The 15,067-nt window shown below is 35.8% G+C and overlaps 1 protein-coding gene across 7 annotated transcripts in view; it reads left to right on the top strand.

Annotated features, from left to right (window-relative positions):
* ORC3 (origin recognition complex subunit 3) overlaps positions 1-15,067 on the top strand; it is a 60,223-nt gene that overhangs the window by 24,690 nt on the left and 20,466 nt on the right. For all 7 annotated transcript variants that reach the window (XR_004957841.1, XM_036249345.1, XM_036249342.1 and 4 more), the window contains exons 12-13: positions 7,233-7,349; positions 8,187-8,266. Coding sequence is in view for 6 of the 7 variants with exons in the window: in XM_036249345.1 (XP_036105238.1) it covers positions 7,233-7,349; positions 8,187-8,266 (197 nt within the window). In the remaining variant the exon portion in view is untranslated. The remainder of the gene's footprint in view (positions 1-7,232; positions 7,350-8,186; positions 8,267-15,067) is intronic.

Here is a 15,067-nt window from a genome sequence, read left to right as displayed (position 1 = left end):
TTGTACACTTAGCCTGAAAAAGTTATTTGCAGGCTGCCTGCTGAATTCAAAGGACAAAAGATGTCTATGAAAAAAAATCAGTATGTCTCTTGATTTTTCCAGTGTAGTGTGAATGTATCTTTGAATATTTTATTCTTATTATAATGCTTCTTTTTAAAAATATACTCTTGTTTTAAAATACATATGATAATCCAATTTATGTGTTGTGTTTTACCACAATTTTAAAAATTGGAAAATACTTCACATTACAATATGGTACTGCATGATATAGAGGAAGATTCTTATCTTGACCTCAGAAATCTTGCATTTGAACTCCAGCTACTCAAGAGCCATTTGTACTTAATCTATTTAAGCCTCTATTTCCTTATCTATAAAATCAGATAATAATTCCTAATACAGTTTTCTCATAGGTTTAGTGATAAAGTCTGCTCAGCAAGTGAGAGTGAGTTAAAAACAAATATAACTAAAACTTTTATAAATATAAATTGTTATTTTTTTACTGTGATAAAAATTAAGATATCAATATGAATATATAGTTTTACATATTACATAATGTTTTATATGTTATATATAGTTTTATATATAATATGCTCCATAGTGTTGCTTTAGTAATTAAGATTTCTATTTTTTTTAATTTAAACTTTTAATTTAGGAAACTGTTTCATGAGAAATTGAGCAAAGAGCCTGAAACAGAACTTTCAAATTCAGTATAATTACAAAGATATAATTTTGTTATTGCTGATGCCTATAATTTAAGAAGATTGTGGCCTTATCTTATTTGCATAATTGTCATCATTATCTGATAATAAAAAACAAATACTGGAAAGGTTTTTTAAATAATGAAAAATTATTTTCCTTTCCATGACCAAATGTTTTGGGGAAATGGGGGAATATTAAGAGCTTTTTCCCAATTAGCATTGCCTCATTGTGAGTCAACAGCCACCACATAAGACAGATGTTTTTACATCCCTTTGTATTGATGGGGATGTCACAAATTGATTAAGTAACTTGCCTGTCTAAAGTGTCACAATTGGCAAATGGAAGATCTGGCATTAATTTCCAGGCCTGATGTCAAAGCTCTAATACTTTCTGTGACACTTCATTGAAGAATTAGTGTAAGCTGAGGAGAAGGTGCCTGAGGTTCTTTATTAGTGTTTGAGAAACCTGAAATGGTGTTTTCAAATACTGGGGCAAGTTAATAGTGAAGGTAATTTGTAGGATGCCTGGAAAACCACTTGGTATGAGGCAGCTTCAGCCTTGTACGGTATTCAGATAGCCAATTATGCAGTACTGCATGCTGCTGCTCCAGTTAAAGAAAGAAAGGGAGCTGTGGCTGGTTTGGCTCAGCAGTTAGAGCGTTAGCATGTGGACCCAAGAGTCCTGGGTTCGGTTCCCACTAAGGGCATGTACTTCCATTGCAGTTTGTCCTGGCCCAGGTTGGGGTCATGTGGGTGGCAACCACTCCATGTAGCTCACTCACATCGATGTTTCTGTCTCTCTCTCTCTTCTTCCCTCACTCCCTCCTGCTCTATCTGAAGATAAATGCAAAAATGTCTTCGGGTGAGGATTCAAAAAAAAGGAAAGAAAGGGAAACAACCCCTTTCTCCACAGCAAATAGTTATGTCATTTACATAGATACACACACACACACACTATTTTCAAAAGTTTTTTTTGTTTTTTTTTTTAGAAAAAGCAAGTCCCAACACCATAGCTAAGATCATGTCCACTTTAATCCTGGGCTCTACATCAACCACATTGTCTATATTACCGTCATGATTTGCTATTTATGTTGATCTGGTCTTGTCAGTAAGAAGTTACATTAATGTTCAGTGTATTTAGTGAATTACTAATTCATTATACTTTATTTAAGAAAAACCAATGTATATATATTTTTATTCAAGTCTTCCTTAAAGCTATTTGGGATGATTTCAACCCAGTTTAAAGGCTTAAGCTTTGTGCTATGTAGAAAACTTAGATTCCCTCCCTTGCAGTTGAGAGTTGAGTTTTATTATTCTGACTTGTTAATGTTTTGTTTCTATGCCTATGCTCAACTAGATATAAAGTTGAGAGTGGGAAGTAAGTTTTGAACTTCTTAGAATTGTAATATAGTATTACCATTAGAAAAATAACCTGATTCAGCATGCTCATTTTACAAATAAAGTACTGCAGCCAAGAGAAAAGAAGTGAAATATCTGAAGTCACAGGGCAAGTTAGTGGTAGGACAGAGACTTGTTTTCGCCATATAGTGTGCTTATCATGGTGCTTCATGAACAAATGCACAAAATTAGTTCATTGGTTTGGTGGAGACCTGCCTTTCAACTTTGCCCCCACCTTTTTCTTTTCTTTTCTTTTCTTTTCTGTTATTTATTTATTTATTTATTTATTTATTGACCTAAAGGGCAAGAGGAAGTAAAATCTATTAGGAAAAATAATAAGAGGAAAAGAAAAGTACAAAACAAACTACCAAGTGTAATCAAACTTGGTAGTGTGTTAGGAATTGACCATTTTACTCCAGGCCCTTTATCAGTTGCTTCTGGTCTGAAGTGTTGGGATAAGAATATGGAGAACAAAAGGCTGAGACAGATGACAGGACTAGCACTCAGGCCACCAGATCTGAGACAAAGCTGTGGTTTGGCATTCTATTTAGTTGACTGTAATATGATAAGTCAGGTCTGGGAAACACTGTCAGCCTCCTCTCTAAAGAGAAAAATAATGCTTAGTTCTAGCAAGATAATAAATGTGAATATGCTGTGTTCTTGGACAGCTGATATTTCTTAATCCTAAAATTCAATATCAATGTTTTACCAGCTTTTAATCAGTGAACTGATTGAAAGGAACAAATTACAAAAATTTACAGTCGGTTTTACATACTTTCTTTAAATCTTTTTAAAGTCATTCTTCAACCCTATACATATAATTCTAGACACAAAAGTGATAAATACTATGAAAATTAGTAGAGAAATAAATGCAAAAACTAAGCATCATGCCATATGTAATTCTATCATAGTTTCTTTACCTATATTTAAATATTACATAGCCATTGGCTTCTCCCCCTAAAAAAGTAAATAGTTGAGGGAAGTTAGAGGCCTTGTCATATAAGTAAACAATGCATGAATGATTTTTGAATGAATGACAGGATTGCTATGATTAGAGACAGCTGATTTTATTTTATTTAATTAATTAATTTATTTATTTTGTTTTGTTTTGTTTTTTGTTTTTTTATCCTCACCTGAGGACATTTTTCCATTTTTTGTTCAGATAGAGGGCGAGGGAAAGAGAGGAAGAGAGAGAGAGAGAGAGAGAGAGAGAAACATCGACGTGAAAGGGACACATCGAGTGGCTGCCTCCTGCATGACTCAACCAGGGCCGGGGACAAACTGCAACTGAGGTACGTGCCCTTAGCGGGAACCGAACCCGGGTCACTCTGGACCACAGGCCGATGCTCTAACCGCTGAGCCAAACCGGCCAGGGCTAAATGTGTGTTTTTTTTAACTTCGTATTTTTTTTTATGAAAATCTGAGTCAACATTTACAAATTGACAATTTATATTACAAATTCAAACTTTTGACTTCTTTTGAAAAGTTGGTAAGTTTGGCCCACATACAGCAAGATAGGTGGATGCTCTTATTTAGAAGAGTGAGTGAATGAGTGTTGACCTTCATTCTTAATGCACTTCCTTATTCAACAAGTTTTTTTTTTTGAGTGCCTACTTTGTGTGTAAGGCATTAATCTAGGCACCTTGACAAAAACCCTTGCCTTCATGGAACTTACATGCTATTAACTTAAATAGGTAAAATATCATTGGTAATTGCTAAGGAGAAAACAGTGAAGGAGAGAAAGGGAATGTGAAGTTCGGTGTATATGGGGAGTGGGATTGAAATTTTAAATAAGAGCCTTACTGAGAAGGTAAATTTTAAGCAAAGACCTAAAGGAAGTTACAGAGCTTGCCCTGCAGGAACATGCAGGAAAAGAATTCCAAGCAGAGTGACAGCAGCAATTGGAAAGAACCTGAGGTTGGAGCATGTCTGGTATGTTTGAGGAAGAGAAGGAAGCTGCTGGGTATTTGCTCTGTTATTCTTACAGCAGAGAAGTACTTCTGTTCTTTTATCTGTATCAAAGATTAGTAAAGACCAAGAAGTCTACATGTTTCAAGAACAGAAGAAAGCGTAGGCAAAATGTATCTTGAACAGAATCTTCCTACGTACAATTATGAAATAAAAACAGTGGCAGCCATGACTAGTGTGCAGAAGAGATGCTGGAGGAAAAACCGAATGATGGGAAAACAGGATTACTATTTCAACGGGCTTGGTTTTTGCATGTTCATAGTGTGATTCTGCTCTAATGGATTAAGTGGGAAATTTTTCTCATATCAAAATCTTTTACAGGTTTGAGCTTATAAAAAAAGTGCATTAGGAATTGTTGGCCTGGATAGGTAAAGGCATTTGCAGATATGTATCTCAATAAGACAAAAAAGAACAGATTACATGAAATAAAGCAAAGTTAATCATGATATTTTCTACTGCAGCTGCAACACATATAAATAACAGTGGAATCTATGTGATGATTAAGTTCTAAAGTCAGCACATAAGGCAAAGATCTGCAATGGTCAAAATTACTCTAGAAATTTCCTTAGAAAAGTGTAACAAATATTCTCTTATGAAGTCCAACATAGCCCATTTTACTTCCAGTGTTCGAACCAGAAATGCATTTCCTTAATGGACCATCAGATGAAATAATCTGCCATGTTACGTGAACAAAACAAAACATTTTTTTAAATGCTAGAATTCCACTCAGTACAGGGATGTAATCACAGAATGAGAAGTATGAAGGGACTAAAACCATCTGGGAGAAAAACAGGTTCATATCTCTTATCTCACACTCCAGGGCACAGTTCCTTAAGTCTGCAACGTTGTCCATATATTTCTTTTCTCTCCTCATCCAAGAAAATTCCAGGAAGATGTTATTCAATTCTACTGTACCATTCAGTTATTTGTACATAGAATTACTCCACAGAGTAAAAGTAATAGGTAGTGCAAATAGCATAAATTATGATCATTATTCAGTAATCGATTCCTTTTTCTTGGGAATGTTTTTCCTGTTTAAAAGGTATTTAAGCACTCATCAAAGGAAGCAATTACTGGCTTTATGCAGTCTCTGCAGCTATTTTTAACTTTCATCTCATGGCACACAAAACTAATAACTATAATTCTGTAGCACACCAAAATTATATTTTTTGCAGATCTGACCAAAAATATAGATATAATTTTGATTCATTCACATTGAATGTCTGTTGTTGTGTTGGCTGTTGTCATTTTTTTTTTTATTTGACAGTCTAAGGGAAAAGAGAGCAGTGTCCCTAAATAGTCAGGTATTATATGTTTTAAATTTCTTGCGGCACACTGATTGAAAATCACTGGCTTACAGTAAATATAGAATTAAAATATACTCTCCCAGTGGTGTTTAAAGTACCATTTGTACTGATGTATTGGTGTACTGATGATGGAAGACCTAGATTTTTGAAATTACCAATTAACTCAAATACTGGGAGGAAAAACATTTTAATATTAAAAGTTTGTTGTTGTTTTTTAATTGTATTTGCCCTAGGCTTTTAGGTAATGACCCATAGGTTGCTGAACGAGGAATTGATTTCTAAGTGATTTTAGAGTTTAGAAAAATATCTCAGATTTGTTGCTTTATGGATTAGATTTGCTTGTATTTATTGATACCCGAGGTGTTATTTTTTCTGCATGGTTGACTGCTAAAATTAATGGGTATCTGCAAGATATTACTGAAAAAAGACAGCCCAGTAGTTAAAGTCCTTTATTTGACTTCTCAGAGAGAAAAAAAATTGAAGACCATGGGACAGATCATAATTCTCTTAAGAAAACATACATAAGTAAGCAGATTTGAAGGTAGTGCTAGGATGCAGTGTTTCAAATTTTTTTCTTAAACTATTTCAGAAGGTTCTAGTAAATAATGATCCTTCCCCTCAACCTCCCACTTCCCCCCACAAAAAGAAAAACTTCTGAAATTGATTTGTAAGGTTAATCATACTTTAGGTTTCTTAAGACACTATCTCTCATATCATACTTGCTGGATTCTAAATTATAAAGCTTGTTGGCTTTAGATTTCTCTTTTTCACTATTTTCTTTAATTGGTAAAGTGAATAAAACCTGTACATATTGGAGATTCTCAACAAAAGGTAGTCAGTCACCTGTGGTGTGTTTTCCTCTTTCAAACACAACTTTAGCAGTACTTGAGGAAAAATGTACATCATAAGTGGAACCTCAGCAACTGTTAATGATATTAGTACTGGTTCTCTCCTCACCCTTCTGATGCCAGTGAGGTAGAGGGTAATGGGCCTGCTTGGTTGTGGTACACACCAGATGGCTAGCACAGGCAGGCATCCAACAAGGTACTCTTTTATACACTTGTATTTTGGGGGGCCAAGTTATTGTGGCAGTGCTGTAGATAGGAGAGTATATTACAGTGTTAATTTTGGTGTGTGTAAAATATCAGCATACTAGCCTTGGCTGGTTTGGCTCAGCAATTAGAGTATCAGCCCTTGCACCCAAGGGTCGAGGGTTCAATTCCGAGTCAAGGACATGTACCTGGATTGCAAGTTCAATCCCTGGCCTGGGTTGGGGTCGTGAGGGAGGCAACCTGTTGACGTGTCTCTCTCACATCATGTTTCTCTCTTTCTCCCTTCCTTCCACTCTATCTTTATCTAAAAATCAATGGAAAAATATCCTTGGGAGAGGATTAACAAATAAATAAATAAATAAAATATCAGTAGACTTGATACTAAATCAGAAATATTCAGATTTTATCCTAGATTTTGTATGCATTACAAATTCTCAGTATTAAGGAGGATAATTTGTAATTCTGAGTCATTTCTTATTAATTTTTCAGAAACTATATATATCCATGAGGTAGATTTATTGTTTTTTATATATATTTTTTAAAATATGTTTTTATTGATTTTTTAGCAAGAGAGGAAGGGAGAGAGAGACAGAAACATCTATGTGAGAGAGATACATCATCGATCGGCTGCCTCCTACATGACCCCAACTGGAGATTGAGCCCGAAACCCGGGCATGTGCCCCCACCAGGAATCGAATTGGGACCTCTCAGTCCATGGGATAATGCTCAGTCTACTGAGCCACACCCGCCGGGTTATTGTTACATTTTTTAAATTACTGACTTACACATGTATTCTATGATTTTTTCAGGAGGAAACACAATCATTACTAGAAAACCTGCATATTTACCATACAAATTACTTTCTGGTTCTGAGATGTCTTCATCAGTTCACTTCTTCTCTTCCCAAGTACCCATTGGGTCGACAGGTAAACAAAATTTCCTCATTTGGAATCTATGAAATTAGAATATTGGTAGTTTCTTGCTTTGATTTCAGTAGCATTCAGGCATCAGAATTTGAAATGGATCCGAATCTTACAGTGAGTGCACAATCTAAATCCATTCCAGCTGTACTCAGTACTGAACAGTAGTCTTTGTTCTGATGGTCACAACTAGAAACAACCACATGAATCCAGTGGTTCTGCTTCTCCTACAATGTATTTGTGCTAAGGCATTTCAGCTTTCTCTTTTAAACACTTTTCATCACTTAAACAGAGCTGACCCTCCACCTTAGTGAAATGGAAACCGTCTGTTTGAGAATGCTTAATGGTCAACCTTGCACTGTACTAAGAACTGAAAGGGAAGTAGTATTTCTGCTCCTTGCAAACTTACACTATCAGCCTTTGTGTGGTAAACCTATGAACCATCTGTAGGATGTTAATGGGAGAATTTTGTATTCCTAAGTCTTTGTATCCTTAACTCAAAGGTTTAAAGAATAAATATGTAAAAATAACTTGTTGATAAGATGATCTTTGCCATTAAGCCTTCTTTTTAATAATCACATAATCATTTTTATGACTTTTTATTGCAAAATGATCAGTGATAAAAGCCAATTCCAATATAGTTTCATTTTCCTTATATGTAAATGATGATCTTATAAAGCCTGATCCATGTGATGTATGCCAATTCTGTTGTCATCTAAAGAAAATGGTTGTTTTTAATAATAATTTTTTGTCTTGACCATTTCTATGGACTTTATCAAACTAGTAGTTTGCCAATTTAGTACCTGACTTTCAATTCCTCATGTGTGTGCTGTTCACTTACAGATCAGAGAGCTGTACTGCATGTGTTTAGAAAAGAACGTATGGGATTCAGAGGAGTATGTGTCGGCCTTGCAGCTGCTGAGGTAGTTTGGTTTTCTTTTTAGTTCTATGCCTGCCAATAAGTAACACCTTCCTCAGACCTCTGCCTGCCAAGGAGTTTTATAAGTAGCTATGTGTGTCTAATATTTATATCTACCTTGAATTTGTGTTCGTAGCTTATAGTGTTTTTAATGTCGCAACCATCCATTTCTTTGCTGGTTTTACCTTGTTTTTGAACGTGTGAATTTTAAAGTAAAGCAAGTATTTGTTTAGTCACATATCAACACTACACTAGGAGAACTTAGGTGTGGATTATTCTAATCTAGGCAGCTTGACATTATGGCAAGGAAAGTAGTCATGAAAAGCGAGCTCACCAGGGCTCTCACCTGCTTGAGTGGAGGAGCAGTATCACTAGGTGACATGCATCCTGTGAAGGAGGCCACTGCTGACCTTAATGAGAAGCAACCACGAATAGGCAGTGGCCTTGATGCTTTCCCCCACCTGAGCTGGCCCTGTCCACATCACCATTGGATAATTCATAAATTATTTCTCTAAAAGTATATTAATAAATAAGATATCAAAGAGTTATTATTATCATATATCAAAGATCAGTTATGGTCCCTGAGAAATGTACCTTTTAAAGTTATGATCATTTGCTTTCCTTGGCTTTACTTCTTATATGTATGGTGACTTTTTAGTCTTCCATAAAAATAGTGACCACTTGGACAGTGAGAAAAGGAAAATCAGGTGTGAGCTAAGTTTCTGCACACAGTCTTATAATTTTTCTCAGTGGGTATAAATGCTTATATGAAAATATAAAGAAGTCTGAGAACTGAATATTAAGTTTTGCTTCCTATGGGCCCACAAGAAAAGAACAGATGGGCACAGTGGGAGGAAAATTCATATTGAAAGCAGTTTAAGTCCAGAGACTTAATAATACAAATATTTAGTGATCTAGCAGGTGCAGCTTAAGATGGGAAACTAATTTTAAGCTATCTGGAAAAGTAACTCCCCATGGAAACTAGGTTCCCACCGAAAAGCAGTATTTTATTTAATTTTGTTTAATGCCAATAAGAGATTTCTATGTATTTATATACCTCAACTGAAATATTTTTGAGACTTCTTTTGCTTTCTATCAAGTTATCATACCTATCGCAAACACCCAGTTGATTCTTTTTAGGTTTTCTCTTTTTTTTTTCATTAATCATTACCCGAGGATATCGAGGATATTTTACCATTGATTTTTAGATAGAATGGAAGAGAGGGAGGGAGGGAGAGAGAGAGAAAGAGAGACAGAGAGAAACCTTAATTGGTTGCCTCCCGTATGACCCCGACTGGGGGGATCGAACCTGTAACCCAGGTGGGTACCCTTGACTGGGAATCTAATTCTAGATCTTTCGGTCTGAGGGCTAATGCTATAACTGGCCAGGGCACTAGGTTTCCATTTTAACCTTCATGATTAGTGATTGTCTTCCTTCTCTAGTTCGGTATTCTCAAATTCATAGATTCCTTTGTCAGGGAGGGACTTGTTCTTTTCCTTCTGTATCTCCATTGGCCTGGTAATCTTGGGGTACAACCTTGAGGTACAAGGATCAAGGATACCAATTCCTAACTAGGGTAAGGAAACATGAACAATAAATATAATATGTCAGTGGTAACCATGGTGTATGAAGGCTTGTAATGTGCCAGATACTGCATCATGTACTTTCAGTACATTTTCCAGTCTGTTACTCAAGCATTAGCTATTAGCTACACTTTACGGCTAAGGAAACTGAAGCACAGATAGTGTTTCAGTGATTTGCCTAGTTCTTTTAATTTGATGGAACCAGGATTCTAATCCAGGCTTCACTTTACAGCTGTTATACCTATAGCTTTGGGGATTTCATAAAGCAGAAAAAATAGAAAGTTTCAGTCATTTTGCTGAGATCAGAAACATAGGAATATAAAAAGCACTAAGGATCAAATATAGCAGCCACAGCAGGGACATGCAAGAGTGGGCACTACAGCGCTGACCGGTTTGGCTCAGCGGTTGGAGCGTCGGCCTGCGGTCCAGAGAGACCCAGGTTCGGTTCCCGTGAGGGCATGTACCTCGGTTGCAGTTTGTCCCCGGCCCTGGTTGGATCGTGCAGTTGGCAACCACTTGATGTGTTCCTTTCACATCGATGTTTCTTTCTCTCTCTCTCTTCCTCTCTCTCCCTCCCACTCTATCTGAACAAAAAACAAAATGTCCTCAGTGAGGATTAAAAAAAAATAATAATGGGCACTACAAAAGAGAGGGAGTCTGGGGACCCCTGGACTGGATTTCTTTTCCCCTCTGTGCAGATTAGATGTAGACAGGAAAGCAGGGACACTTGTCACTTTGGCATTCTAATTAGGAATCATCTGAATTTAGGAAACTAGATATTCTTAGTACCTGTCTTCAGACAGTTCAAATCACAAGAGAAATTAAGGATAAAATGATCATTGAATGTTACTTGGAAAGAAAAACTAAGATCCTGTTAGAATCATATTTGAGTAACATTTCTAATATGAATTTTTTTTCTTAAGTACCTTCTCCTGAACAATCCTTTTTATCTGAGAAATGACATGCTTAAGTAACCATAGATCTACTTGATGAAATATTTTCTGACCATTAAAAAGTACTTAGTTCTTCTTTTTTTTAATTTTTTTAACTTACTGATTTTAGAGAGAGAGGAAGGGAGAGAGAAAGGGAAAAGGAGAGAGAGAGAGAAAGAGAGACGAAGAAAAGGAGAGAGAGAAAAAAACACATCGATTTGTTGTTCCACTTATATGCATTTATTGGTTGATTCTTGTATGTGCCCTAACTGAGGATCAATAACCCATAACTTTGGCATATCAAGACGATGGTCTAACCAACTGAATAAGTACTTAATTCTTAACATATGCGTAGAACCACAAAAGACCCCAAAGAATCTTAGGAAAGAAGAATATAGGTGGAAACATCATGCTTCTTAATTTCAGACTATATTATAAAACTATAACAATCAAAACAGTATGATACTGACATAAAAACAAACACACAGATCAGTGGAACAGAATAGAGAGACCAGAAATAAACCCACACACATTTGGGCAATTAATTAATGACAAAGGAACCAAGAATACACAGTGAGGAAAGGAGAGTCTCTTTAGAAATGGGTGTTAGGAAAATTGGACAGACACGTGAAAGAATGACACTGGATTATTATCTTACACCCTTCATAAAATCAACTCAAAATGCACTGCAGATTTGAATGTAAGACTTGAAACCAGAAAACCAGAAGAAAACATAGATGGTAAGCTCCTTGACATTGGTCTTGGCAATGATTTTTTGGCTTCGACATCAAAAACAAAGGCATCAAAAGCAAAAATAAATAGATGGGACTACATCAAATTAAAAAGCTTCTGCACAGAAAAGGAAACCATCAACAAAATGATAAGGCAACTTACAGAATGGGGGGAAATACTTATAAATCATATATCTGACATGGGGTTAATATCTAAAATATATAAAGAACTCATACAACTCAACTGAAAAAAACAATTAGATTAAAAAATGAACAGAGGATCAGAATAGACATTTTTCTAAAAAAGATATACAAATGGCCAACAGGTACACGACTAGGTGGTGCTCAACATCACTAATCATCAAGGAGACGCGAATTAAAACCACGGTGAAATACCATCTCACACTGTTCATATGGCTATTATAAAAAAGAAAAATAATAAGTGTTGGTGAGGATGTGGAGAAAAGGGAACCTTTGGTGCCCTGTTGGTGCAATTGTAAATTGGTGCAGCCACTGTGGAAAACAGTATGGAGGTTCTTCCAAAAATTAAAAATAAAACTACCATGTGATCTAGCAATTTCACTTCTGGGTATTTATCTGAAGGAAATGAAAACACTAACTCAAAAAGATATCTGTACTCTCATGTTCATTGCAGCATTGTTTTCAGTAGCCAACACATACAAACAACCTAAGGTGTCCATCAGAGGGTGAATGGATAAAGAAAATGTGTACACACACACACACTAATATTTAGCCATAAAATGAAGAAAATCTTGCCATAATATCAGACTCCTAGATACAGAAAACAGATTGGTGGTTGCCAGAGGTGAGGGGTGGGGTTGGAAGTGGTCAAAAGATACAAACTTTTAGTTGTACAATAAGTCCTAGGATGTAATTAATGTACAGCATGGTGACTATAGTTAGGAGTACTTTAAAAGTTGCTGAGTAGATCTTAAAGGTTTGCTTTACAAGAAAAAAATTGTGACTGTGTGGTGACAGATGTTAACTAGACTTACTATGGTGATCATTTTGCAGTATATTACATATATCGAATTATTATGTGTACACTTGAAACTAATATAGTGTTATATGTCAGTTAAATCCCAATCTTTAAAAAGTATTTAGAAGAAATTTGTCAGAATTTGGGAAAATGTTTGTTATACATTCATGAGTGGAAAATATCTGCAGAATTTTATACCACAATTATTCTAAAAGTCTGTGCAACAGACATTGCTGTTTGTGGTGGAGCATGCAAGTATGCCTTTATAATATGTCATAATTTGATGAGTACAGTGGTTCTGCATGTCTTCTGTAACCTTTCCCCTCTGAGTTGACGCTTGGAGCATGAAGACAACATACAGGATATGAGTTGGTTAGTTTTTCACTCAACCACATATTATATAAGGACATATTTAAGTTAAAATGCCATTTGGGTACAGGAAGTGATAAAAATGATGCCATCCCAGCAGTGAGCTATGTGAATACACTGGCTTTTTCTGGTCAGTTATGAAAGACCATAGGATGAAAAATTTACCTTTCTATTGGAAAGACTCTCTAAATAGCCATCTAGAAATTAAATACTAGGGCAAGAATTTTTCAGACTTATGTAATTCTAAAAACCGTGCTTCCATAATAAGGTTTTAAGGATTGATCTCAGTCACAGTCCTCAACTTAGAGGAAGGTGATGGGATCAAGTGACCTGAAGAATACTGTACCCTCACATCAGGAGCAATGGATTGCAATGGCAGAGATTCTTGAATTGGGATAATGAAAAGTTGTGCCCCACTTCTTAGAGGAGTTTATTCTGCCCCCTACTTGAGAACTGCTAATTCATACTTATTCCATTTTCTTCCAAATAAGGAAACCAAAGCCAGAAACATTGAGTGACTTTTCTTCACTTGGCAGAGCTGGAATTTAAATCTGAATTTTCAAAGTTCAGCCTGTTTTTCAGTCCTATTGCAATTATTTGAAAGGTGGTGTAAAAGGAAATTTATATGGGTTTGTGGTCAGTAGTCTGTGTTCAGAACATATGAGCCAGCAGAGCAAGTTTCTGTGTACACACCTCCCCTCCCCCCAGTGTCCTGACACTAGCCATCTTGGCACAGGCTGTAGACATAAATAAAAGGAGCCACAGTGTCTAGTCTTCTTATCCCAAGTGTAACTTTATGACCTTGCTACAGAAACAGATTTGTAAATTGATGTTGATTGATAGCTGAAGGAATTTAGTTTATACCGAAATAAATTATTCTAATTTCTGAGGAAAACTTTTGAATTAAACAGAAATATATTACCAGGTTAGCTCAGCTTTCATTGAGTTGAAAAATCATGACCCAAAAAACATTTGATCACTTGAACATACTTCAAAGAGACTAGAAATTTGGGATCTAAATAATGCATTGTTTTCTGACTTTGCAGATCATCTTTAGGTGATATTTAAAGATCTAGTTATGAAAAATGACATAGCTCTGCAGTCTATGAGATGCTTCCTGAATAGCAATAATCTAACTTTTGATGATCTAGATTTATCTATGCAGAAGATAGATGGGATTGCACTATTAACTTATAATTTCTTGCTTTTAGAACGAGGATTACCAGTTCTGAATTTGCATCACATTAGCTCCTCCATAATTATCTGTAGACTTGTGGTAAAATCAGACAAACAACTGAATTGTTGAAGTTCATTTTAAAGCAAAAGATGTTGAGAGTAATGTTTCTAGAGTAAAGGTTTTTAGGCTTTAACGTACGTAAGAATCAGTTGAGGTGTATTAAATGTAAATTTCTGCCCTCTCCCCCCAAATTCTAAATCTAATTATTGGAACTTTGGTGTGATGATCAGCAGCAATCTGCATTTAACAAGAGCTCTGCCATATTTGGACATATGGTCCAGGAATCACACTTTGAAAAACACTGTACTAGAAAATAAAGGAAAAAGAGCCCTGGCTGGGTGGTTCATTTGGTTCAAGCATTGTCCTGTACACCAACAGGTGAGATAATGGGTGTGATTCCCAGTCCAGGGCATATATCCAGGTTTTGGGTTCGATCCCTGGTTGGGAAGCATGCAGGAGGCAGCTAATCAATGTTTCTCACCTCTCTCTCTCTCTCCCTTCCTCCCCCTCCACCCTTCCTCTGTCTCTCTCTCTCTCCTCCTCCCTCCCTCCCTCCTTTTCCCCTCCTTTCCTCTCTCTCAAATCAGTTTTTTAAAAATTGTGGAAGAAATAAAGCCATTAAAGGAAAAGAAAAATCTTAATTGTGGAGAAGTTAGGTGACTTTGGGCAGTTGATTTCAAATTGGTCTCTCAGTCCAAAACTGGACTTAGGTATTTAATTGCTAATAGTGAGCAATGATTTTTTTATATCATTAAACAGAAAAAAATCTGAATTTGTATTTTAAGTTTAGTGCCCCCTGCTACATTTCTGCTAGTAAATTGAACAGGTAACTAAGAAATACTAATTTTAAAAACAGAAATAGCTGATCAAACTTAGTTTGACAACTTATTTTTTCTTGTGAACTCACTTATATGGTTCATTGATAAAATATGTATATATTTTTTTCTTGGTA

The sequence above is a fragment of the Molossus molossus genome, unplaced genomic scaffold, assembly GCF_014108415.1.
Source record: "Molossus molossus isolate mMolMol1 unplaced genomic scaffold, mMolMol1.p scaffold_m16_p_8, whole genome shotgun sequence".
Taxonomy (NCBI): domain Eukaryota; kingdom Metazoa; phylum Chordata; class Mammalia; order Chiroptera; family Molossidae; genus Molossus; species Molossus molossus.
Note: the sequence above shows the minus strand (reverse complement) of the source record. Positions and strands in the feature narration are given on the sequence as shown.